This window comes from Eublepharis macularius, chromosome 12, assembly GCF_028583425.1.
Source record: "Eublepharis macularius isolate TG4126 chromosome 12, MPM_Emac_v1.0, whole genome shotgun sequence".
NCBI lineage: Eukaryota > Metazoa > Chordata > Lepidosauria > Squamata > Eublepharidae > Eublepharis > Eublepharis macularius.
Window position 1 is genome coordinate 2,921,256 of NC_072801.1, and position 25,611 is coordinate 2,946,866.

A 25,611-nucleotide genomic window follows, 5' to 3' on the forward strand; every position below is an offset into this window, starting at 1 on the left:
TTGCAGTTAAAAAAATGCCAAGGAACATTTACATGTTTATAAATGAAATAAAGAAAGCAACACAACGTGTATTTTTCAAAATTTATTTATTTTTACAAAAAAGTATTAGATACAAAAGATAGCAAGATTATCATCCAACACAGTGCCAAAAGATCTGAGGCTTTTTAATGGGCGGGATGCATATACACATCTGAGTTTCTAATCGCTACAGCAAATCCTTAATGTAAATATTTCTCCGCACAGCGTTGGATACACCTTCATTAAACCGGAACCAGACGTCGCTCTGTCCGACAGCCCTCCCAACATGTTTTTCAGTTGTGCTTTTCTCAGGTGCCTGGCTGGCTGCCGGAAGGAGCAGAAAATGTTAAAAATGGGGGAACGTCCATAGTACAGAATGAGAACCGGGAGAAAGAATGGCTCAGGGCCGAGAGGCTGGCCTTAATGATACGGACACATCCGTTAGCAGGTTTGTAACCAAGTGGTGCTAGATAACTGTTCTCAATTTGGGCACAAGATTCCAAATCGCAGGGCTGGTGAGCTGATGGCTGTGTTTTTAATAACCATTTCTTATATTGTAAGGAAATAGCATAGCACTATATGCAATTAACTATTTTAAAGCCAAAAATACCTCTTGCAAGCTCTAAGACTCTCTATTCTATATCAGTAACTATTCTGTGTAATTGTCCAGGCTGTCAGCCAACAAGAAAACTTGTTCCCCGAAGAGTTAGAGAAGCTCTAAATTTATTCCCAGCTAACTCGGTCATTCTGCAAAGTGGGTCCTACACCTGTGGGATCCTTGAAAGTGGCCACACACACACGCACGCACGCACGCACACGCACAAACAAACAATCTTATCCACCAGCCAAACACACATACCTGTTAAAGGAGATGCTTTCTTCTTGACAATTACACGGCCAAAGAAATCGGTTTCTGGCTGTGGAAACAGAAGCCACGAAGAGGGGATGATAAAGGAGTGAACACATTTTTTGGCTTGAGGGCAAAATCTTGGTCTCTGCTTGCTTTTGTGGGTTCCTAGTTGTATACCAAACAGTGGATTAGAGACAGGCTGTAACTTTCCCACCCAGGGGTGTTTCCTCCCCACACAGTTCAAGGAAGCTCTGCTCAATTCCCTCCACGAGTCGTGGCGTCACTTGTGCACGTGGCCTCAAACAGGCTGGCACTGATTCTCAAGCTTCATCATACCCATATGAATTGATGGTGCCTGGAGCCTTTGAACATCTGGGAGAGCAGAGTCTGGGCAGCCCCCCCCCCTTTTGTTTTGCCTGGAACAGTTCAAAAATTAAACTGGGGATGAGCAAGTTTGTATTACTCAAGTTTTAAGAAACATTTAACACACTTGATTTTTTAAAAAAAAAATACTGAAAACCTGATTTAAATGAAATCCAAACATATCTTAGATCTGCAAGTTTTATCCTGCATCTGTCAGAGCAGCAGGCTTGCCGCCCCTGCCCCATTAAAGTGATTTCCCTCAGAGGGGATTACGGCTGCCAAGAGATCCAGCTGGCTTAGGAACAGTTTTTATCATTTGCAAGGACCAAAGTTGGGATGGCAGAGCTGCAGCAGGAGGTCAGCAGTTGTTTTGCAGCCTGGAAAAGAGCCCATTTATTTCAATCCTTCTCTGGCACGAGGACCCAGTCTCCTGCCTCTGCCATGACCTCGAAAACCCTTCAAAGAAGAGAAAAGCTACCCACATATTCGGCACACCATGGCAGAAGGGCACTATTAACAGCCCACAGTCTGTACAAGAGAAACATCGTCTTGCTATAGGATCGCTGGCCCTGGATCATCATGACACTGCAGGGGTGTCGCCCTCCCGCTCCGGAGAGTTCCTCACCTTCTCCTCCACCTTGGCTCTCTTCACAATCTCGTCCAGCTGTTGCTTATGGTTCCACACTCTGGACGTGGACTCGGCACTCGGCTTCTCGTCTCTTTCTTTTGCCAGCAAACCCACAACCAACTCCTATGGGGAGGGAGAAAGATGCCGATAGAACCCCCACAGAGGATATGAGGTTACTATTCCCTGGTTTAGCACAAAACACAAGCCGAAACACGAGCATATAAAGATACATCCACGCACCATTAAGCAGATTAATAGTTTTTCTAAAATTTAATTTTTGAAATGGTTCTACTGCTTTCTGTTAACTGAACAAAACTAAAGGAGACCCCAAAATGACCCCTAGGAAGGCCCACAGGGAAGCTGAGGCTCTCCAGGCACATTTCCTAGCCGATCTGACCACAGGATGGGCTATTTTTCCACGAGCCCTCTGCGATTCCCTTTCTAGCCAGCCTATTTTAAGCCGATTAAAGCTTCAGTTCTCAGCCTACTTAACTAGGAAACAAGTGCCCCTGACCACAAGGGGACTGAACTTCCCAGAAAGGAACCAGAGTATATAAAACTATGGCCTCTCCCACACCTAATAGCAGGAGGTTTAAAGATCCGGCCTTGAGCTGGGAAATGCTGCCCTCTTGTGGAGAGCAGAGTGCAGGTCAGCTTCCAGGGTATTCTTGCTGTGCCAAAGGTGTGCAGGGGGGAGGAGGGGTTGCATCTTAGAGAGACAGCTGAGCTAGCTGTGCCTAACAAGTCTGGGTTTTGCTCTTTGCATTAACCACAGTTAATGCTGCGAAACTGTTCCATACAAAACCTGTTATTACAGTTAGCCTCTCTAAGCAAGCATGGAATCAGGAATCTGGCCCAGAACTCAGGCCACTTGGGGCAGGGTCTCCTCGTAGCCCCTATTCGCAGGAGGGAGGGGCGTATCTTTGGCAACAGGCAGGGCTTTTTTTCAGGGGGAACGCGGGGGAACGGAGTTCCGGAACCTCTTGAAAATGGTCACATGGCTGGTGGCCCCGCCCCCTGATCTCCAGACAGAGCAGCACGGAGGGCACTCTCAACTCCCCTCTGTCTGGAGATCAGGGGGCGGGGCCACCAGCCATGTGACCATTTTCTCCGAGGGCAACCCACTGAGTTCCACCACCTCTTTTCCCAGGAAAAAAGCCCTGGCAACAGGCAAGCTGTTTTCCTGGGGAATTCTGGTATTATTGATTGCACTCCCTAAAGAAAATCAGGATCTCCCCAAATGCCATTTGATAGTCAGGGTTGTAAAAAGGCTGTTTGGCAGGCAGGAGGTGAGTGGCTTTAATTAGGTTGGCGGGCCAGGGAGAGACGGGGGGGGGGGGGGGTTGCCCCACACCGCTGCTTAAAAGATGCTCTCAAGGTGATCTGAGTGAGATGATCTTAGACTTGGGGTCAGTCTCCATACTGATTGTGCTTGAAATTCCTGCCGGTCACAAGGAAGGAGCTTAGAATTCATTCGAATGCATGGGCCTGTTTCTGAAAGGAGGGGAAGAATGCATTCCCCCTCACTGGTGTAATCTTGTCCCTCTCCAGGGGCTCACTCTCCATTTCTTTGCTTCTAAACTCTCCACTTAGCCATGCAAGAACCGCTGAGCCCCTACCTGGCTGGAGTTGCGCGCCTGCAGCATGGCTTCCGCCCGCCTCATTTTTTCCAGTTCTATTTCTCTGGCAATGAGTTGCTTGGCCTGGTAAGTCAGCTGCTTCCGAGCAGGAAGGTCTGGGAATCGACAGATTTCTTCCACATTTCTAGGGTTTGCAGATCCAGGGCAAGGGTATAAAAAAAAAATCATCACAAAAACACGCTCAAAATAACCTACGTGCTCCAATATAAAAATATACTAATTCAGTAGCGTATGTTTCAAAGGAGGACATGCTACTTTTTTTCTTTGCAAACTCAGTAACTTTATGAAGTTTGAGGGCTTCAGATGAATTGTCTCCTGTTGCATAGATGATAGAAAGTTATATTTCCCCCAAAGTGGCTTGTATCATTCTCCTCTCCTCCATTTTATCCTTACAACAACCCTGTGAGGCCGAACAGGCTGAATGTGACTGGCCTAAGGTCACCCGGCAAAGCTTCCATGGCAGTGCGGGGGATTTGAACCTGGCTCTCCCCATCTTAGTCTGACACTGTAACCATTACACCACGCTGGTGAATAACAATAATTACAAAAAAAAAAAATTAGCCAAGGTTTTGGCAAAATGTGAAACATGAACTTCTTACACCCTTGCACCACAAATGACCAGTTTCTGTGTATGACAGACAACCTCAATCAAACTGACTTTTCACTTCTCCCTGCATGGAGCTACCATCACTAGCTAACACACTATTGCCAACAGCTTCATCACCAGAAGTTGGAATGTTTGAGTGAGTTCTGTAGCATGTCAGGGAGCAAAGATAGGAGGCGCACTCCAGGTATACAAAACCGACAATTCAGTGAAATACCTGTTTGCAAAGTGACAAGAGTGCCTGTTTCTTTGAGATGGGGAACAGAAACTCCTGAGTTTGTGCAGCCTAGTGTAGACTATGCCATAAGCCCTGTTATAAATTTGAAAAAGAGTTTCAGAACTGAACGCGAGAGAACAGGAAGGAGTCCAGTAAGTGCACTGCCAGGGGAACTGAGACGCTCGCAAACTACCGGGGTACACACTGTAGCTTTATTGCTCCTTAGCAGCTCCAAGCAAACAGCAAGCGAGAATCAAGAGAGAACATCTCCACGGTTGCAGCAGCTCCCAACTACAGGACGTGCCATGCAGGTGAGGAAGGAAATTTGCAAAAAGCTCCCACTTGTCATTCAAGTTTTAAACACAAAACTTCCAGCAAGAAACGACTATCATTTTAAATGTGGAATTTCAAATTGGAGCTGAAACAAAATGGGAAAGACATTAACAAGACAAAAATTAACTTTTGTAGGCGCGCCTGTCCGTCGTACAGATTAAATGCAACCACTGGATTCAAAAGCAAATAAATTAAAACTTCTTTAGGAAAAAAAACAGATTAATTCCATCACTCGGCATCTTTTGCTGTTTCACATAGGGGGGTGACCTGGAAGCACGGCCCTTGGGTCCCTGGGTGTTGTTGTGAAGCACAACCTGTGCATTTGCCACTGCACTAGAAAGCTTTGAAAAGTGGGAGTCTACCAAAGCAGAGCTACTGCACAAGCCGCCTTGCCAGCTTTTCTCAGCGCCATCCTTTGACCTTCAAGGCAGAAGCTTTCCCACAGGCAAATGTTCAAGCTATTCCTGCCCCTCTCAGCAACTTTGCAAGCACGCAAAGATGAGTTCCCACATGGTGCCAACTTCGGCCTTTGATGAAGTGTCCGGATGTTGCGCCTCCTCTTTCCTCCTGGAGTTAGCAAGACGGACTTGGGGACAGATGAGAGGCAAAAGCATTTCAGGAGATCTGAAGAGACATGTAGAGGTTTGGTCAGCTGGAGGATCAACAAACGGTCTCCGTGGCAGGTGACCAGCTCATAGAAATTGCGCCTGAGATTTTCGCATGGAAACAGGTCTCTTTCCAACCTGAGATCAAGTCTTCGTAGCTACATGAGCATCCACCGCTGCCAAATAATTTGTGATGTGAGGTGACAAGGGGTGAACCTCAGCATCCACAGGGCAAGGGAGCCAACACCTGGAAGACCGTCACTGCTTGACCAAGTCCCCGCTGTTGTAACCCCGCTTCTCCGTTAAATTCCTCACCACATCCTCCACCAAGGATTGCCGGAGACTGGCTGGCAAGTAGATAAAGAGATATATCAAGCCCAGGAGCAGCAGAGCAATGGCCAACGGCACCCCCCAGTCCGTGATGAACAAAGTCTCTTGGCAGCGGGCTTGGAACATAGGAGCTGTGGCCCAAGAGGCAGCCTAGCATTCTGCCAGCGGAAAGGAAACCAGAACCACCTCCAGATTCTTCGCCCCTCGTTGGCAAAAGCCCTCAGGGGCACCTGCTGTCCCGCCTTTCATCGGACTGAGGAGCAGACGCTAGTCTAGGCGGGCTCAGGGCTCAAGTACAACAGAGAGGGAGCCCAAGGCAGAAAGTCCTTTGGGTTGTTCCCTTCCGGAGGGAACACCTCTCCAAGGGGGCTGAGAGGAAAGGAGAGGTCTCTGCCACGTTAATGTGATTCCTGGAAAGAGGCAGATCAGGAACAGCACAGAGGGCGGGAGCAAACTCAGAGAGAGAACCGATACGTATTCAAAAACAGAAGAAGAGGAAGAAGCCAGACAGGCACCGCTAAGCCCTCTGGATGAACGCGAGGGATTTGGATCGAAAGGACATTTCAGCAGCTATTAACCTTGGGCATGATCTTGCAGAACAGATGGCTTTTTAAATGAATAAATGCCACAGGGAGAGGAGAGGCACAGAGGAACCCAGATGCGCAAATCCAGGACTAGAAAGCAGGTCGCGCCGCCTCCCAGTCAAAAAGCCCCAAGTGCTCTGCAGGAGTCTCTTGTCAAGCTTTGGACAGAGCTTTTAAGCAGAAACCGTGGCTGGCAGGTCCCCTGCGGCAGGCGAGAAACTGAATGGCTCCTCCAGGCAACGAGGAAGGGAAACATTTCTAAGATCAAAGAGGGAAGGGCTGGGTCCTTGTTCTCCTGTTTAGCCAGCCAGCACAGTGGTTAAGTGGTTCAGCTGCGAATCAGCACCCTGCTGGTTCGAATCCCACTACTGCCCTGAGCTCTGCAGGTGGTCTTGGGTGAGCCACTCCTCTCAGCCCCAGCTCCCCAGCTGGATTGTGGGGATAACAATAACACTGACTTGTTCACCGCTCTGGGTGAGGCACTCATCTGTCTAGAAGAGTGGTATATAAGCACAGTTATTATCATTACCTCGAAAATGATTTCCACAAGGGTATGTGGGCCAGCAGGCTAGGAAACAGGTTCACTGTGGCTTAATTCACAGGCTGTAATAGGGTCGGAGAAAATCACCAGTGTAATGTTGACACTATGAGGCCAATCTTATAAACAAGCACCAAACCATAAGCCCACAACCGTTCCGTAATTCTTGCCAGACCCAGGGCTTTTTTTCAGCGGGAACGCAGTGGAACGGAGTTCCGGCACCTCTCGAAAATGGTCACATGGCCGGTGGCCCCGCCCCCTGATCTCCAGGCAGGGGGGAGTTTAAACTCCCCCCTGCCTGGAGATCAGGGGGCGGGGTCACCGGCCATGTGACCATTTTCGCCAAGGGCAATTTAAACTTTAAAAAACTGCGCATGTGGTACCAGGGGCACCACCTCCCGCAAAGGGTTGCTCCCTGTGCTGGCAACCCACTGAGTTCCACCACCTCTTTTCCTGGAATAAAAGCCCCGGCCAGACCTGTGCTAGTCATTTGGAGACAGGCTGATTGATCTGTGAATTCCCCCTCCCAGTCACCTAAAGGTGATTTTTTAAAATGGCTATAGGTGACCAGCTGCTTTTCAAGTCCTCTCCTCCATTCATTAAAGCAGGGGTGACAAACCCATGGCCCGTGGGCCAGATCCAACCCTTCCAGGGCTTTTGTCACTGAAGAGAAAGGCAGGGGGGCTAGAGGCTGCTCTGGGACGTGACTGCACGTGCCTTAACAAGCACTGCTGAGTGAAAGGAGGGGCGTCGGGGGCAAGAAAGAGCCCTTTACCGGGCCATTTGGGGCCCCAAGGCTCAGGTGAGGAAGCATGTCAGGAGCTCTTGGGGTGGAGGAAGCTCCTGCCCCTCAGATGCTGCTCCCCGTTCCTGGCATCGAAGCAGCCCCGGGGCAGAAAGCCAAGCCCGTGGTCCGCCTGCCCTTTGGTCACCCAGGGCCCCCTTGCTCAGTCACGAGCTGCTGTCTGGCTCCTCTGCCATCACCTTCACTTGCTTCCCTGTTTCCCAGAAGTACGCCTGGCCCCGTCCAAAAGTGGCACCCCGAAGCCTCACCCGAAGCGCTGTGGTGCCCACGGCAGGCATGGTGAGCTGATTCCCTTCTGGGCTCCCTCCGTGCTTGGTTTGTGCCACTGTTCACTGGCAGAAGCCAGGCAGGTGCGGGTGCAAGTGGCCCAGAGCAGGGGAGACAAGGCTGACACGGCTCCTTTCCCCCCTCAAAGACTCGATCCACCTGCTGCTTCTTCGCTTGCCCTTTCTCCAGTGGGACTGGAGGGCCACACACGGCCCCACCTTTTAGCCACACAACAACCACCCCCTGAGGTGGGCTGGGCTTGAAGAGAGTGGCTGGCCTGAGGGCAAAGACTGGGTGGTGGTGGTGGTGGTATCCGGGTCTTTGTTTCCCAGACCCTGGTAGAGCCCCTACCTGCACCCCCTCAGACGGGGGGGGGGGGGGCGCACACCGCACACGTACAAAGGCCCCATTCCCTCCCTCGAAAGTTACTTTGAAGGAATGTTTTTCTGTATAGCGTTTAACTTGGGTCTGAAATCCACTGAACCAGGTGGGGCTACCATGTGAGCAAAGGGACAGGGAAGCAGCAAACAGAGGCAGCATTGCTGGCTGACACCCTGTCCCCAGACTCCGCCTCGAATGTCACCAGCCACCGTGGTGCGACATGGTGTATGAGTGAAAAAGCACAGGGTTTGAACCCCATCAGTGGAGAAGTTATCCGGAGTGGAGGAAAGGCAGGCGAGGAAAGAGTGAAGCATTTCTGCAGATTCTCTCCCCTCATCTTCTCCGCTTCTCCTTCAAATAGCTGCAGGACAAGTCTGCCCAAATCAGCAGCAGGCCTTTGCAAATATAAGGCTCTTAAGAAACAAGTTTCAGGTGGGCAGCCATCCATGCCGGTCTGGAGTAGAAAAGCAAGATTTGGGTCCAGTAGCACCTTGGAGACCAACGAGACTTCCAGGGAATGAGCTGTCAAGCGTCAAACCTCCCTTCAAAGATGAAAGCAGAGATGATGCTGATTTAGCACACCTTGCAATTTTTATTCATGTAGTTGATAAAAAGATGCCTGTTGCAGAAGAATTTCTAGAAACAGTTCCAATGAACGACACAACCACAGGTGACGACATCTTCAAGAACATGGTAGGAGCTCTGGATAACGTGAGTGCCAACGGGGCAAAAGTGGGAATCTGGCCACAGAAAAGAGCACCACAGACGGTGGGAGGGAAAGTGGAATTACTGCAGAACTCAAGAGAAAAATTGGTAGCTGCAAACCCACACCATCAAGTTTTTCCAGGGCTTGTTTTCTGGGGAAAGAGGTGGTGGAACTCAGTGGGTTGCCCTTGGAGAAAATAGTCACATGGCTGGTGGCCCCACCCCCTGATCTCCAGACAGAGGGGGGTTGAGATTGCCCTCTGCGCTGCTGAGGGCCACCAGCCATGTGACCATTTTCAAGAGGTTCCGGAACTCCGTTCCACCGTGTTCCAGCTGAAAAAAAGCCGTTTTTTTTCAATTTTCATTGCATTTTACATCAGGAAACTCTGTGCACTGCAGTAAAACACTATTATGGTGGATATTACAGAACACCTGAACTGCCTCGACACAAAGATGCAGGCAAAATTATGAGAATTTTATGACAGCATTCGTGCCTTTGAGATAAAGCTTTTTGGGGAAAAGCAACTTCAAAAAAATAATTTGGCACACTTTCCCCATCATGTAATCTGATCATATATCCATATAAAAGAACAGGAGGAAAATTTCTGAACTCAAAAAATGAATTCCAAGAAAGGTTTCCTGCCTTCAGAAACCACCACAGAGATTTGGGAGTTTTCCATAATCCGTTTTCTGTGGGTGTCCATGACGTTTCAGAGGAGCTTCAGATGAAAAGAGCTGATCTGCAGAGAAGCTTTCTTAAGTTAGCATTAGCAAATTTTACCATTTGGGGGGGTCTGAATTGCCCCCAACTCAAAGCTTTTGCTTCTAAAATTCTGTCTATGTTTGGGACAATGTACACCTGTGAACAACTCTTTTCTGTAACGAATAAATCAAAAGTACAGACTCAGCTTACAGAGACACACCTGAACAGCATACTCAAAATTGCTACAGCACAGACTTCTACTCCACATTTGATGTAAGAGTTCAGAGCAAGAGGTGCTGGTTATCAAAGACTGGAAATACTGTCAGAGTGTTTGTATTTTGAGTAAAAAGTAATATCATTAATTGGGTTTGCCTATGTCCTTTAGAAAGTTTATATTGTGGGTACCTGGCAGTAGATTTTAATGGTACAGATGGCCCAGCCTGGCCCAACGAAGTGACATTTATGTCAGATCCAACCGTCATAACAAGTGAGTTCCACACCTCTGCGTTAAAGCTTTTGCAGAGCTGAACATAGAGGAAGGGAAATGGGTGCACAGTCCAAAAGTACCTACAAATTCCGCAAAAAGAATTTAAAATGCGCACGTGCACCCATGCGCACCCACAAAGGAAGATACAAGACAGATTGGTCAAAGGAGATCAAACCTGATAAAACAACTGGGGAGGAAATAAGGGGAGGAGAACTGGTCAGAAATTGGTGAGTTCACTGTCAGCTCACCACTTGCTAGGGATGGGAGTGGCAAGAGAGATCTCAAGCATTTCCAGAAAATTTTGTTCAAGTTAGACATAAAAGAGCTTAGCTGAATGCTTGAATTTCTTTTCTCTCCTGACCTAAAAGTAGCAATTATCCCACAGAGGAACTTCAAAGGGAGATTGGAAAGAGAGATTGCTTAATTGCAACTGGGAATGAAGCTCAAGACAATGCATCCACCTGGACTGAATCGAGACAGAGGCTTCCTGTTTCATTGCCAATGCTGATTTCTCCACATCCACTAGCCCTCTGCATAACCCACCCTATTCAATCACGCCTGCTATTGTCATTCACCAACTATTGTCATTCAGCATCTGCGATCACTCCACTCTCCAAGATATAAGGACAGATGGACTCACATTCTAGTTGTATCTGAAGAAGTGGCTCACGAAAGCTCATACCCTACCACACATTTTGTTAGTCGTATAGGTGCTACTGGACTCTTGCTCTTTTCTCTTGATTATCAGATATTTAGTAAGGTTCCCCCACCACTGCTATTTTTTTCAAAAACACAATGGGGTTGCAACAAAGATGAACTGGGGCTAACTTCAGAGCTGTCCGAAGTAAATAAATTAAAAGGCAGATATTCTCCTCTGTGCAATGCCCCCCCCCCTCCATGTTCTGCCATGGCAGCTTTGCTCATCAGAACAAGCCCTTCTGCAGATAGGCTGGGCAAACTCAACAGCGGCCCACACATGTGCTTTCTCTGTGGTAGCCCCCACCTTGTGGAACGGCCTGCCTGAGGAGGTCAGGAAAGCTCCCCTCTCCCAGCTGTCTTCAAACTATGCAAAACGGAATTATTCAGGAGGGCTTTCTACCCAGATTACAGGGCTGTGTTGTAAGAAGTAGCCCAGACAGATGCCTTGGTAGGGGCAGGGACTATATGCTACTCTGTTGGGTACGGTCTACTGATGTAGACATGTGCCTACTAGGGAGTTTCCACGCTGGTAAACTTGCCATGTAAATTAGCTATCCTTTGTTTTAGAAAGATTTCATCTCTGTGCTCTGCTTTATGCTTGTTTTCAAATTCTGTGCTACTGTATCCTATTGTATCTGTTCATTGTTATGTCCTAACTGTTTATTACTGTACTTTCCTCACCGAATGTCCCAGTGGTTGATTATACTGTATTTCACCTACACTGTATAATCCACCTTGGGTCTCTGTGAGAAAGATGGGACTATATATAAATAAATCTCAACAATATACATATATGTATTTTACAACCCCCTCAAACTCTATAAGGAGACTGTAGCTTGGAAGAAACTCTCTTGTCCAACTGACCAGTAACAGATCACGGGGCAGTGAGCATGGCTGTCCACAGGCCACAATCCCACAAAGAGGAACAGAACGCACTGTGCGGTGCAAAATCCTGTTTCTCAGAACATGAATTCTCTCTCTTTAAACGTGAGTTTATAGTTCCTTCTAACTGGGAAGATGCGCTTGAAAGCCCCGGGGGTGGGGGTGGGGGCACTGCCTGTTGGAAAGCTGCAGAGGGACTGGCTAGTGGTTTGGAACAAAGCTGCAGCAAACCTGGGAAAGGTCACCACCTACCCCACCTTTTGCTCCATGGAGGAAAGGCAGAATAAAAATGCAAGATTGACTCACGGGTCCAGCCTGTAGACATACTGCCCATCGGGGGTCCGCTCCTGGTGGTAGGTGAGGTTGTACGCCAGCATGGTGCCGATCAAGTCAGACAAGCGCTGCTTCTCTTTCTGGCTGTACAGCTGAGTGTTCACCTGCAATCACGAACAGCGCAGGGCGTTGGCAAGAATCTCCTCTCTCACTCCCACTGCTGCAGAACTCCTCACCTCTTAGCAACGCACTTCAGAGAACAGGCTCTCTGCCACGGCCTTTTCATCTACCCCGGCAAACGCGGAGCCACCGGCTAAGCTACCCATCACCGTGCACAGCGTCAGGCCCCTCACCGGACAGGAAATAACAGAGGAGCAAGAAAAGGAGGCTTCCTTACCGGTCTCAGTTTGGGAGAGAGAATGTCCAAGAGGAGGCCAAGAGCCTCGAGCACAAGAGACTGAGGCCCTACACGGCTGCGGGCGTTTGGCGTGATCCCAGACATCATGGAAGCAACGAGGTTCTGCACCTGGGTCAGTTTAACCAGCGCCTGGACAGAATCATAGAATCGTAGGGTTGGAAGGGACCTCTAGGGTCATCTAGTCCAACCCTCCCGCACAATGCAAGTTCACAACTACCCCCCCTCCCACTACCCCCGTGACCCCTGCTCCATGCCCAGAAGATGACAAAACACCTCCAGGATTCCTAGCCAAATTGGCCTGTGGAAAATTGCTACCTGACCCCAAGGTGGCGATCAGCATTACCCTGGGCATGTAAGAAGGGCCACCATGAGAACTAAGCCCTGATGTAATCCATTCTGCCCTCCCCCTCATGACCTGCCCAGGTTCACAGAATCAGCATTGCTGTCAAATGGCCATCTAGCCTCTGCTTAAAAACCTTCAGAGAGCCCACCACCTCCTGAGGAAGCCTGTTCCACTGAGGAACCACTCTTACTGTCAGGAAATTCTTCCTAATGTTTAGCCAAAAGCTCTTTTGATTTAATTTCAAGCTGTTGGTTCTGGTCCGACCTTCTGGGGCAACTCCGCACCATCCTCTATATTGCAGCCCTTCAAATACTTGAAGAGGGCTATCCTATCACCTCTCAGTCGTCTCCTCTCCAGGCTAAACATTTCAAGCTCCTTCAACCTTTCCTCATAGGACTTGGTCTCCAGACCCCTCACCATCTTCGTTGCCCTCCTCTGGGCACGTTCCAGCTTGTCTATACCCTTCTTAAATTGTAGTGCCCAAAACTGAACACGATACTCTAGACGAGGTCTAACTCGAGCAGAGTAGAGCAATACTGTCACTTCTCATGATCTGGACACTATGCTTCTGTTGATGCAGTCCAGAACCACATTTGCCTTTTTAGCTACCATAAGCAAAGCAGTTAGGACTGGTGAGTGATGTGGCTCCAGCATTTTTTTCTTACGGTGCTATAGAACATCAACAAGCTGCACAACTTCTGCAGCAGACATGAGGGGTCAGTTTGACTAATAACACCACCCAAGAGGGGATCTTGGCAGTAAGCAAGTGGGTAGCCAAAGACGTTTTGAAGATAGAGAGCATCTCTTGCTGAATGCACTGAATGCTGGAGGTGCCTGTTTCAGGTCCCCGATAACTCCAGTTAAAGGATCTCAGGTAGCACAGGATGAGTAAGACTTTTCTATGTCCAAGACTCTGCAGGGCCACTACTGAGCTGGATGGAGCACTGCCTGGTCTGACTTGCTTCAGGGCATCTTATAAGGGGACATAGACCAGGACAGGAGTCTAAAAGCAGCAAATGGGGACGAGGAGGGCAGGTCTGTGACCAACTGAGAACGCCACTTGCCTCGTTCCAGGGGGGACCACAAGAAAGCATCAGGCGCAGTCCTCCCCCACCCCTGGACCACTCCTCATACATGCCTCAGTCTGGCTATTGGGGTATTGCAGCCTGGGTACGTTGGACGCAGCGAAGAGCACGTGAAAAGCCACGGGGAGGAAGGGCAGATATCGCAAGAGCTGGAAGTTCTGCCTGTGCATCACGATCCTGTTCACCATATCAGAGAAGCCCAGCCACTCCAGGGCCAGGCAGACGGAGCCGAAACTGGAATCCTTCATCTTCATGTTCATGAAGTTATCATGCAAGCCCTGCAAGGGAAATGAAGGCAAGGGGCGATCAACTGCTTGGGCTCTGCTAAAACGGCCGGAGGTGCCCTCTTGGACACACCAGCCCTGGCCCTCTTCGCCCTCAGCTGCTGTGCTGGCAGATGCCCTCCTGGCAACTCCCAGCCGTGAGGTTTTCATTCAGACCCTGAACAACTCTCTGTAGAACTCCTCCATGTGGGTCAGCTTTTGAAAAATGGAGCAAGGCACATTCAGGGTGTAGTCTTGTTTTTTAAACCTGTATTTTCATTGGCACCAGTGCCTCAGCAGAGGGCTTCTTCGGCCAGAGGAAAGCGCTGGGAGCAGAACAGCTATGGCAGCAAGTTCAAGGGCCGGAAGAGAAGGCAGACGAAAAAATCTATCGAGCTAGCCAGTTCTGGATAGCCATTTGAAACCGAGACCTGCCACTGAATCAAATACCTGGGTAAGTTTTTCGTGTTCTCCACAGGACGTGCTGAGATGCAGGATGTGGTAGAATCTTTGGGCAGCAGCATTAAGGGAGGTCTGGGTCGTGTTCGGGCCAAACAGGTCGTCCCCGCCTCTCGTGAGAACGGGGACCGGATGCAATGGGTCCATCCCTATCCTGTGCCTTAGGGAAGGAAAAGGAGATATTTGTCAGAAGTCAAGAAAAAGAAAGCACGCACACGCAGAAAGGGAACCGCAATCGAGAACCAGAGGGCAGTCAATGGGGCTGGCTGGAATGGAGACCAATAAACACAACCCCAAGTCAAACAGCCCAAGAGAAGGGAGCGCCCCTCTAGTGTAGCCCACTGCAAAAGGGACTTCCGATTGAGGCTGCGCCGCTGGGTGCGCTGAAATGCTCTTTTTGGAGGCAGCTTGAAATCACCTCCACTCTGTTAGCCTGGAAGGGGTTTTCCAAATGTGTCGTTCCAGGTCCCCTCTCACCGTTGCATCTTTGGGAGCTGGAAAATCTCCTGCCAGATGGAAAACAGCCCTTTGTTCTGGTCTTTCAAGCCAACCGTCACGGTCTGCACCATCCGCACACTCAGCTCTTTCTGGCCTCGACTGTGGAGAAACTGGGGGGTGGGGGGGGGTGGTAGAGGGGAATCTGAGTGTGTCTTACGGTCTGAGGGGGACAACAGAGGAGAAGGGGATGGAATCCCTTTAATTAGGAGTACATTCATCAAGACCCCGAGAGGCGGCACGTGCAGCACAATGAGATAGCAGCGTTTACGGGTTTGGCATTTCTCCGGTGGCTCGCGCGCCTACATACCTGCAGAGTGTTGATACAAGAGCGAATGTCATTCTCTGCCTTTTCGCACAACGCCATCAGTGCCCCGGTGTCAGCTTTCATGCCTTGCTGGATGGCAATCTGAAACACAGAAGTTAACCCTCTTTGCAGCCGCTGCCTGTGTAGCCGTGCCAGGAAGCCTACAGGAGTCACACTACTCAATTAGTCACTGGGAGCTGGGCGGGGAGAGACGGGAATTCACCTCCTGCAGCCTCTGGACTAGCCTGGATGGGGCTGTTGAGGGGAAGTGCAGAAGGAACGCCTGCTGCCGCAGCTGCCGCAATGAAGGAACATACCTAGGAAACGGAGAGAGATCAGGTGGGTGAGAGGTGAGAAAGGTGGGCCTTGGGAGGCAACAACGGAGAGGGATCTGCAAAAGCTGGGAGCGACCCCCCCCCCCAAACACAAATTTTCTTCCCCAGATGGAGCCTCTTACTGGTCATTGCAAATGCAGACGATGGGTCGCAAAAGAAGGCTGCCCTCCTGCCGCCTCTTCTTCCCGCTTGCCCCTCTGGAGGCACCTTCGGATTCTGCCTCAGCACCCTTCCGGTTGACGATGTTCAGCAGCACATTGACAGACGCCTGGGCCACAGGAGGAGAGCCCACTGGGGTATCAAGAGGGCCCTCCTGGATCACATCCACCAGTCCACCTAGTCTAGCATCCTCTTTCCAAACAGGGCTGTGTTTGTTGCATACTCGCAAGCAGGACAAAAAAACAGCCAACCCATCCCCACCCTGCAATTTCTTGTCCCCTGCATCTGGTATTCCAGTCCTACACACAGGGGTCCTATTTATTTAGTCTGCTAACAGAATTTGAGACGATTGAGCATTCATTAATTTGCCCAACCTCTCTTGAAGCTAATGGCTGCCTCCATGACGCGTGGCATTGAATTCTGTACGATAACTATGTGTTTACAACAGCACATATTTCTTTTTGGCAAGCTATTCAAGGCAAAACAGTTGGCTTCTTTGGAGTGGGCCCTAGTTTTAGTATTATGAGACAGAGAAAAATGGGGTGGGGTGTTGATGTAGACCTCAAACAGCTTGTTCCTGAATTTAATTCCTGTGGCTTCTCCTACTTTTCCTCCCGCTGAATAGTTTTGCCATTATGGAAGAAAGAATTCTTGTTTTGACGCAAAGCATTACTGCGATCTATCTGGCAATTATATTCTTGGGACGCATATACAAGGTATGCATATACAAAAGCACAACCTGCTAATCTCAGTTTTCATACTTTAAAAAAAAACAGGTACATTTCTAGCCCATATGACACCTAAGATGTATTTAAAACTGTGCAGGCTATTGGCACAAATCTTTAGTGTTCTGGAGTTCCACGGTAGTTACCAGCTGCACCTACAGGTAATATTCTTCTCTTTTGGGGGCTCAGAGAGTACAGAGATGGCAGATATGAGTCAAAGTATAAGATTTTTCCTGCTCTCCTGGCACAGGTATGCAAGCCCTGAGAAGATGGGGTGGGGGGAGTTCCCCATCAACCAGACAGACCCTCTTACTGTTGGAGCGCCATCAATCTCATCAACGATTAGGCAGTTCGGCCTCTCGTTGGCTCCCAGCACAGACTTCATTTGGGTGGCAGCTTCAATCCGGGTTTTGAAGACCTCTGGGTTACGGTCATCACTGAAACAAAAATGTTGGGTTTAGAAAGTTTGTCTTTCTTTGTAGGGGGTGGGTGGGTGGGGAGGAAAATATTCCCCTTATACTTCATACATGGCTCAGAATTCATACATGCCATAATAAATCTGTTGGTGACAAGATTTTCTGTTATTTTGGAGCATAAACTTTACTTATCAATCAGCCCTCCAAACTGGCTCCTACCTCACTTTCTTTCTAGGCCAAAACACATATTTTTATCAGGGCTTTTAACTAGGAGTTTTATCATCTTTTTAATGATCTGCTTCTGTTTTATGGATACTTTTTATGCTGCTGATGTCCAATCACTTTTTTGGATGTCTTTTTTTTAATATTGTGTTTTTTAAAATTGTAAGTGCTTTGATTAGGACTCTGAAGAGATGACACAGAAACACCCTCCTAAATAAATAAATGTCTGTTGGGGAAGAGGCTGGTTTGTGGTGAATTCTGCCAGGCTGATGGAACGAGAGTCTTGGACTAACGGTGCAATCCTAAATAGAGTTACTCCAGTCTAAGCTCATTGAAATCAACTGGCTTAGACTGCAGTAACTCTTCTTGGGATTGCACTGTAAATGACCTCCTCATCCTACTCTATTGTTTAATAGTATGATTTTTTTTTAAAAAGACCTTATTGAATTCTTTCGTTTTTAAAATATCTCTTTCAGGCAGTCACAAATGGTTAAATCTGGAGAACTCTTTGACATAGGCATGAGAACATGGGTAATTCCAAATGAATGTTGGTGTATATCTGAAAATTCAAGGCATATACCAGCATCCAACAGTCACCATTAACGGGTGTGCATAAACACGAAGAAATTTATTGTTGTTTCTGGCTGTTAACAAAATAAAACTGGAATTGGTGACATTCCTAAAGGTATAGTGACATTCTCCAAACTGTGGATATTTGCTGTAATATTATCGGCTCCTCATTTCAGTCCTGCAGGGTGGAGGCTAGGGTTACCTCGTTGTGGGTTACCTCGTTGTGGGTTACCTCGTTGTCATAACCATTTTACAAACTGCGGGAATGGCCCCAAAAGCCCAACTGTGGAACTCGGCAGAGATTTGAACTCGTAATGCTAGACAAACAAAAAGATGCACTTCTTCACTCAAGGATTGATTAGCTTTGTAGAATTAGCCACCGCTAATTTAGACAACTTTAAAAGGTGATTAGACAAACTAACAGAGGAGAGGGCCATTGATGACTAGTAAGCCACAATAACTAAATGTAACCTCCATGATCACACAGTTCTCTGAATAGCACTACTAGACGGGGCAACGAAAAGGTGGAAACGTGAGCTTCCATGTCACGCTCTGTAGATCTTTTGGGAGCAAGTGGCTGGCCACTTCGTGAGGCAGGGTGCTGGACAACTGGCTTGACAGAGCTTTTTCTGCCCTGGCCCGGGCTTGGTGGAACGCTCTCCCGCTGGAGATCCGGGCCCTGCAGGACAAATTAACAGTTTCGCAGGGCCTGTAAAACGGAGATGTTCCGCCAGGCCTTCGGCTGAGTGCCAGCGGGTGTCCTCCTTCTTCCATCTAAGACCACCACTTCTTCTGGGGCTGCCCTCGGCCATCTGCTATGCCCGTATACGGACTCCCCAATATTTGTTTATATAGCCTGCTCCTGGACTATTTTAATGACTTTTAAAAAATTATTATTGATTTTATGTTTTTGTGACTTTAAATGTATTTTTAAAATGTTGTTAGCCGCCCTGAGTCCATCTGTGGGGAGGGCGGGGTATAAATCGAATAAAATAAATAAATAAATAAATATTCTGGTTTATCTTGCACATCCGAACCCAATGCTGCATCCAGTGCATCATGCTAGAAATTGGGGCTTTCTAAGCCTTGCAGCAGTAATGCGGACTCCCAAACACCTAAGCAGAATGGCGGAAGAGAATGAATCAAGAGAAAGGCCCTCAGCGCCTCCTGCCAGCTCACCTGGCATTCATCTCCACCACACTGTATCCAGCGTGCTTCGCTATGATGTGTGCCAGGGTGGTCTTGCCCAAGCCAGGGGGGCCACACAGCAGGGCAACCTGCAGAAAGGATGACAGAAAGGCAAACTCCCAGGGCCTCAGAGACAGACAAGCAGCAGCCGTTCCTGCTTCTTCATTCCTAGAACAGACTCTCTCGCTTGGGTGTGGACAGGCAAATCTCTGTTTTGGTGTGAATTCCGACCTCCCCTGAACTCTGCAGCAGGGATGCTTTCCTACGCATGCTTACTTGGGAAGAAACCCCCCCATACAACTGCGCAGAACTTATTTCTGCTGCTAGGACCTCCCCAGAGCATGTCGAGGCCAGAAACCTCTTCCAAGTGGGCATAACAACAGCCTGCCTTAACAAGGGTACACAGGCACACCTTTGAACAACTCTATTATATCTTTGTTTCAGTTGGGCAGTCATGTGCGGCTGCAGCAGAACAGAAATATTTTGAGTCCAGTCGCACCTTAAAGCCCAACAAGATTTTCATAAGCTTGTACACCCTGAAAAACGTACTGGTCTTTAAGGTGCTACTGGACTCAAACGCTGCTATATTTTATCTGCATCACATTTTTCTCTTTCCCTTCCTCCAAGCAGCACAGAGTGGCATATGCAGTTTTCCCTTCCCAATTTTATCCTCACAACAACCTTGTGAGAAGTCGGTTAGACTAGCACCAAGCAAGATCAAACATACACAAGGCCCACTGGGTACAGAGTTCCCTGCCCTGTGATCTCAAAGCAATCTCCTTCACCTTGAATTTGGGTCGGTTGTGCTGGTCCAACTCCGCCTCCAGGGCCTCCTCTGTCACTTGGGCTTTGCTCTTCTTCCACATGCCCTGCCGCTCTTTGGGGTATTTGGAGGGTGGGTGGGCCTCCACGCTCGGCTTGGCCTTCTTGGCAGGCTTCTCCTTCCCGAACACAACCACGTCCCACAGCTTGAGCCACTTCAGAAGGCAGCGGTTTGTGTACTGGGAGCCAGAGATGGAGGTTAAGCTGGAGGCAAAACTCACTGACAAACAAATTGGTTGGCAAAATCCTGCACAGCCATTCCAACTAGAAATTAGTCTAACTATTTTATACGGACTTGCAGAAGACAAATTACCAATTTTCACCGAGCTTGACAAGTTGCATGGCAAACTGTGTTCCAAGAACGGCACAGAACAGAGAAGTACTGGTCTCCTGGGGAAAGGCAGCAAGCTCCCTGCCCCACCTCTTCTCCTTGACATCATGGAATCCCCGATTGTTTCAGAAATTCCATCACATGCTGCCTGCACATTTTAGAGCTGATTTTGCAGCTATACAGACTAGAAACTTTTAAAAGAAAAAACAGCAGACTCTCTCCATAAATCTTGGGCTGTCAGTTGCTCTTTCTGTCCTTGTGTGAAGCTACGGTTGTGCACACACAGAAACAGCTGCTGGCCAAAGGTGCTTACATCATCACTGAGTAATTCCACATAGTGCTTGGGAGTGAAGTGGTCCACCCACAGGGACCCCCGAGTCAGCTCATCCTCTTCCGCCACGCCATCACCTTCTTCCCTGGACTCTGCAGTCGCAGGCTGGGTTCTCTCATCTTCGAGACAGCTGCGAAAAAGAGGAGTTGTGCCATTTTGTCACTGCAACCACCCTGGCCAAGGAGAAGGTCTTTCACAAACTGACTGGGGCAGAAACTCAAAAGCCACCAAAGAGAACTGTCACAAATGTCTTAATGTATTTTGGAACTTTACACAGAGATATGCACAGAACCCGGGGCCTTAGCTGAAGGCTCCAGGTGATGCTGCTGCCAACCTGCCAGACCGCAGGGCAGCCAGCTCCCGTCCTCACAAGGACAGATGCCGGACCACCAGTCCCCTGGGCTCTTTCCCACCCACTGGGAATGGCACAAATGTCGGGCCCATGAGGAGGCAGCTCAGCAACCACAAAACGCCAGGCTAGCGGCTTGTATTCCAGCTACTGAGCCTTACCGACGCCTGCGCGTGTAACGCTTTGCAGGCTCCAGGCTCAATCAGATGTCCTCCTCCACAGGATGTTTTGGCCCAGAGCTAAGCAGAGAAAGCCTTGCCAGCTGAACCAGCGGCTACACGCCTAGACTGAGACCATGACCCAGCCTCTGGCTACTCTGCGGATCCTTTCCCCTAAGGAATCCGTGGACCGCTTTGAGCCTCTACTGTCAATTCAGAACAGCTGGCAGTTTGCATTTTACGGACTGAGCAAGAGAGGCGCTCATCTCCAAGCGTAGTCTTTAAGGAGCCACAAGACACACACTCTTTTTTTTTGCTACCCCTCTAGAAGCTTCACTAGTGCCCCTCCAACCACACTGGCATGTTGCTGTCAGTCAATTCAGACCACCACAGGACTGAAAGCTCTCAAATGGCACGTGACAAGTCCCTGGAAGAGAGAGACATGGAGAGAAGAGCGGGTTCAGTGGCCCATAAGCCTCTGGCTCTTTCCTGGGATGTGCAGGCCCACCACTCAACAGAAACTCTGCAGCAAGAAAATCCCTGTTCTGCACCATGTCCAAATTACGTGCATTAAGGGCAATTGCATTTAACTTCCACAATTTACTTGGGGCTTGAGAGACTAGGAGGCCTATGCAGGGCACAAACGTGCCAGCCTCAAACTGTGGAAATCACGTTTCGTCTCCTCTTTGGCTTCTGGGCTTCAACAGAGGTTGTCCAAAACAATCTAAAGTACATGTTCACATTTGTATCAATCTTTGGTTTTAATTTGAGTATATTGTTGTTTTGTTTGATGATAGCTGTTAACATTAATAAAATTATTAAAATTTAAAAAAGAAAAGTACATGTTCACAGGTTTAGAAACTGGGTCGTCTACATCAAAGCAAAATTCTCAGAATTCTGTCAGGTTTCTGCAGCCTGCGGCACACTCACAACCCTGCCTAGGGTCAGAGCCTTTTCGGCCCAAGCATATAACCCAGCGGAGGACCAGCCAACATCCCCCTGCACCCCAGAGCCCGCCCACCAGCTGTCTGGGCGAAGGGGAAGGAAAGCACGGCGGGCCAGAAGTCATTCTCCAGCAGCAGGACTCTGAGAGGCCCACCTGTCCAAGAGCTCTGTCAGCTGTCGTGAGGTCTCAAGAACGTGTCTCCGGCGCTGGAACACAAAAACAGAGCACAACCAAGAACAAGATGCTCAACAAGGGATGGATTAGACAACAGTCTCTGTCTCTCTCTCTCTCTCTCACACGCACGCACGCACAGAGCCTTCCATTTGGGTCATCCTAGACGGAATCTCCTCTACATTCCCTCCACAGTTGCCTACTTGAAAGAGGGGGAAGAAGAATATGACTAACCTGCACTGAAGACCTGCTGGATCAGACCCACGAAAGGTCCTCCAGGCCTAGAGTTCTGCTTCTGACAAGGGTCAGGCAGCTCCCCCAGGAGGGCTCACAACCAGGGTGGGCAGGCAACCGTGCCCCCCCCCTGCCACTCAGAGAGACAGACTCAGAATGCGATTTCGTTCAGCCATCACAGCTCACACTTGTGGAGGGGCCTCTCCTGAAGGAATCTGTTTAATCCTGTTTAATCTAGGCCATGTAGGCTAGAGACTGTTTTGTGGAACTGAGTACCACACATTATGCATTGTGCCAAGGATACTTTCTTGGTGTCAGTCCTGTACTCCCCCCCCCCCCAAACAGCCCTAAACATACCAGCCGCTCCTCCCTTGGGCTTCCCTTCCCTACACGCAAGAGGCAGGAACAGTAGAGCGCTCCCAGCCCCTCAGTCGCAGTTTTTTTCCAAGCACATCCTTTGGAAATTTGTTAGCCCACTGCAGAATTGCCCGTTTCCTTGGCCCTAGGAAGAGGGGGCCACCTCGCCGGGCTGGGACCAGCTGCCATTAAAGGCCCAAACTCCATAATCTGCCCCTCCCCCAAACATTCAAGCTTGGCCCTGCGTGGATTTGGTGATCCAAAAGGAAAAGTGTGTTTTGGGGACCAAACATCAAGCAGGGAAGGGAAAGAGCAGTACCTCTTCAGCCACCTGCTCCTTGAGATAGGAGAAAGGCACCCCCAATAAACAAGGGGGCCTGTGTCCGTTCCACCCAAAAGAACTGGAAGGCTGCAGAAACCGGAAAGGAAGTCCAACTGTTAGATGCTGGTACACAAACACTTTCCAGCCACACTCGGGCAATAAGTGGCCTCCAAAAGAGATGCCTCCGCAAGCCCTCGGAGAGCTGAGCCTCCTCCTCGAGCAGACGCTACCTCAGTCGCCCTGCCAGAGCAAGCCTCCCTCACGGCCATGAAGACTCGGGTGCCGTCGGCTGAAGTCACGTTGATGTAGTCCTCCAAGATGGGTGGGCGCTTCAGGACCCTCTTCGAGGTGTTCTCCTCTGGAGGCGTCACATGCAGTGGAAGCACGTCACTTACGTCCAGGATCTTGCGCCTCGGGGTCCTTCAAGATAAAATCCAGAGAAGCAAACGGAGAATGCCTCACTGCTGGAGTTAACAGATCAGGCTTCAGTTTTGTAAGACATTCTGGCAGTGATTTAGACTTCGGGCAAAGGAAGCCTGTGAATTTATTCGCCAGGCTGCTCTAATCTGTCCCTGCAACACAGGATGGGGCCCAACCCAAGGTCCTTAGAAAGCCTCTAAGAACTGCACAGGCACTAGACGCTCTCCAGCTCGGCAGAGTACTGTCCAGGAGCCAGTAAAGCCTCTTGGGCCCACACAACTTGTTTAATTTGGGGTGTTTAACTATAAATACTCCCCAAGAATGCTGGCGCAGCCAACACCAAGATTGTGAGTGGCCTGGGGAGAGAACAAGAGATCAGCACCCCGCATTCTCCTCCCCTGATGGCTCACCTTGCTTCTTGGTGTTTCGAACAGGCTCCTGGAGAAAGAGGCAAAGCAATTCCATCCTTTGGCAAGTCTTCGAGGGCCGTCCCCACGTCCGTTCCAAAGTCCAGCTTCTTCATGGCTTCGAGACGCTGTCGCTTTGGCCTCGGAGCTGTCAGAGTCAAGGGGAAAGCTTTTACAAGCAGTACCACGGGAAGGCATAACACCAAATTTCCAACCATTGGGGAATTCTTTCATCGCAATTTCTGAGCCTGGAAAACATGCGTCCAAACTTCGGAATGCTGCCCTTCAACACCAAAGGGAGAACTACAGTTCTTCGACAGAATCAGAGTCTTCCCCTTCAAGCCACTCCCCCCGTTGTCATTTTGGCAGCATCCTGGATGCAAAGGTGCATGCTGGGAAAGGAAGTCCCCATAGGAAGCACCCTGGAGACTACTTTTTTCAGGGTATTACTTTGGTGTCTTGGACATGTCTGAAAAAGCATCCAAAGTACTGGGGAAGAAGGTGGCAGAGAGACGCTCTTTCTACTGAAGTGTCTGTTGGCTGGTTGCTGCTGCAGCATATTCTCTGCAGCGTAAACCTTTGTGATCCATAGCCCACTTGGGCTGATGCAGCCACACTCAGAACAACTTCTGACACAATCCGTTTCTACTTTTTAGGCGCCAAGAGAACTACACCTGGACTCATCCAACCATACTCAAGAGGTGAGTGAGAGAAGGGAAGCGAATGCCCCCCCCTTTTTTTCTGGATTAAGCCTCCCAGAAGCACAGGTTTGCAAACCTACTCTGAGTCCCCTCAGCCTCCTGGGGGAGCAGAGCCCCAGAGCTGTCCTCAGTCCTGCTGAACGCGGAGAGAACTTCTAGCTCCAGATGGGCATCGTCCAAACTCTCCCTGGGGGAGGCCTTTTCCTGGCATGGAGCACTGGAGTCCTTTTCCTGGCATGGAGCACTGGAGGCCTTCACCAGATCCCCTGCTGCAAGAGCCTCTTCAAATGTTCTCTTGTGTTTTCGGAATTCAGAGATTTTATAGGATGGTGCTGGAGGTCCTTTCTCTGGAGGAAAGAGGGAGGAAAGAAAGTGACTGCTGTGGTGGGGGTGGAAAGTGCTGTCAAGCCATAGCCGGCTTATGGCCACTCCTGCCGGGGTCTTCAAGGCACGAGACTAACAGAAGTGATTTGCCGCTGCCAGCCGCTGCACAGCAACCCTGGTCCTCCCTGGCAGTGTCCCATCCAACCACTATTCCAAGGCCACCCCTGCTTAGCTTCTGAGATCTTGCCTGAGCTGCCCAGGTTGGGCGCCGGAGGAGAGACTGTCAACAAACCGCAGGGCGGAAGCCTTCGCTCCCTCCGCGTTTGCATTTTCAAACGTGCACTGCCTGTGCACATGGAGCGGCTGTGGCTAACAGCCACTGACTGCCCTTCCTCCATGCAGCTGCCTAATCTCTTCCAAAGGAGACTGCCAGTGCCGTCGCTACAGCTTGTGCCAGGGAACTCCCGAAGGAAACTACTCTACGAGTCAAGCAGTGCTGTAAATACGAGTGTATTATTATTATTATTAAGAGCAATACTGTCAAATCTCTGGAACGCGCCTGCCGCTTCTGGAGCCCGCCTCTCAGGCCGGGGGGCCCCGCCCGCCTCTCACCTTCCAGCTCGGCCAGGACTTCCATCTCGTCTGCGAACTGCTCGTCGAACTCATCTTCGACGCCGTAGAGCTCGGCCTCCTCTTCTTCCATCGGCGCTCTCGTTTGTCTGCGATGCAGAGAGAGGAGGGCGCAAAAATACAAGAGGGGGAAAAATAATCAGCAACGGCTGCTTGCTCGCCTTGCAACTACAACCTGCAGCAACGAACCGGCGGACCTTTTCACTCTTTT

General features: G+C 49.5%; 1 protein-coding gene across 1 annotated transcript; it reads right to left on the bottom strand.

The window, feature by feature from the left end:
* Positions 1 to 128: 128 nt before the first annotated feature.
* On the bottom strand, positions 129 to 25,592 carry CHTF18 (chromosome transmission fidelity factor 18). Its single transcript, XM_054993489.1, has 22 exons — positions 25,383 to 25,592; positions 24,527 to 24,793; positions 23,749 to 23,893; positions 23,149 to 23,338; positions 22,916 to 23,005; positions 21,988 to 22,040; positions 20,364 to 20,511; positions 19,683 to 19,898; positions 18,889 to 18,986; positions 16,815 to 16,938; positions 15,740 to 15,885; positions 15,506 to 15,599; positions 15,286 to 15,384; positions 14,958 to 15,088; positions 14,472 to 14,640; positions 13,812 to 14,036; positions 12,310 to 12,459; positions 11,946 to 12,076; positions 3,479 to 3,623; positions 1,857 to 1,982; positions 878 to 935; positions 129 to 342 (listed from the first exon to the last, which is right to left on the bottom strand). The coding sequence occupies exons 1-22, from the start codon at positions 25,471 to 25,473 to the stop codon at positions 206 to 208; spliced, it is 3,033 nt and encodes a 1,010-aa protein (XP_054849464.1). The 5' UTR covers positions 25,474 to 25,592; the 3' UTR covers positions 129 to 205.
* Positions 25,593 to 25,611: the final 19 nt, after the last annotated feature.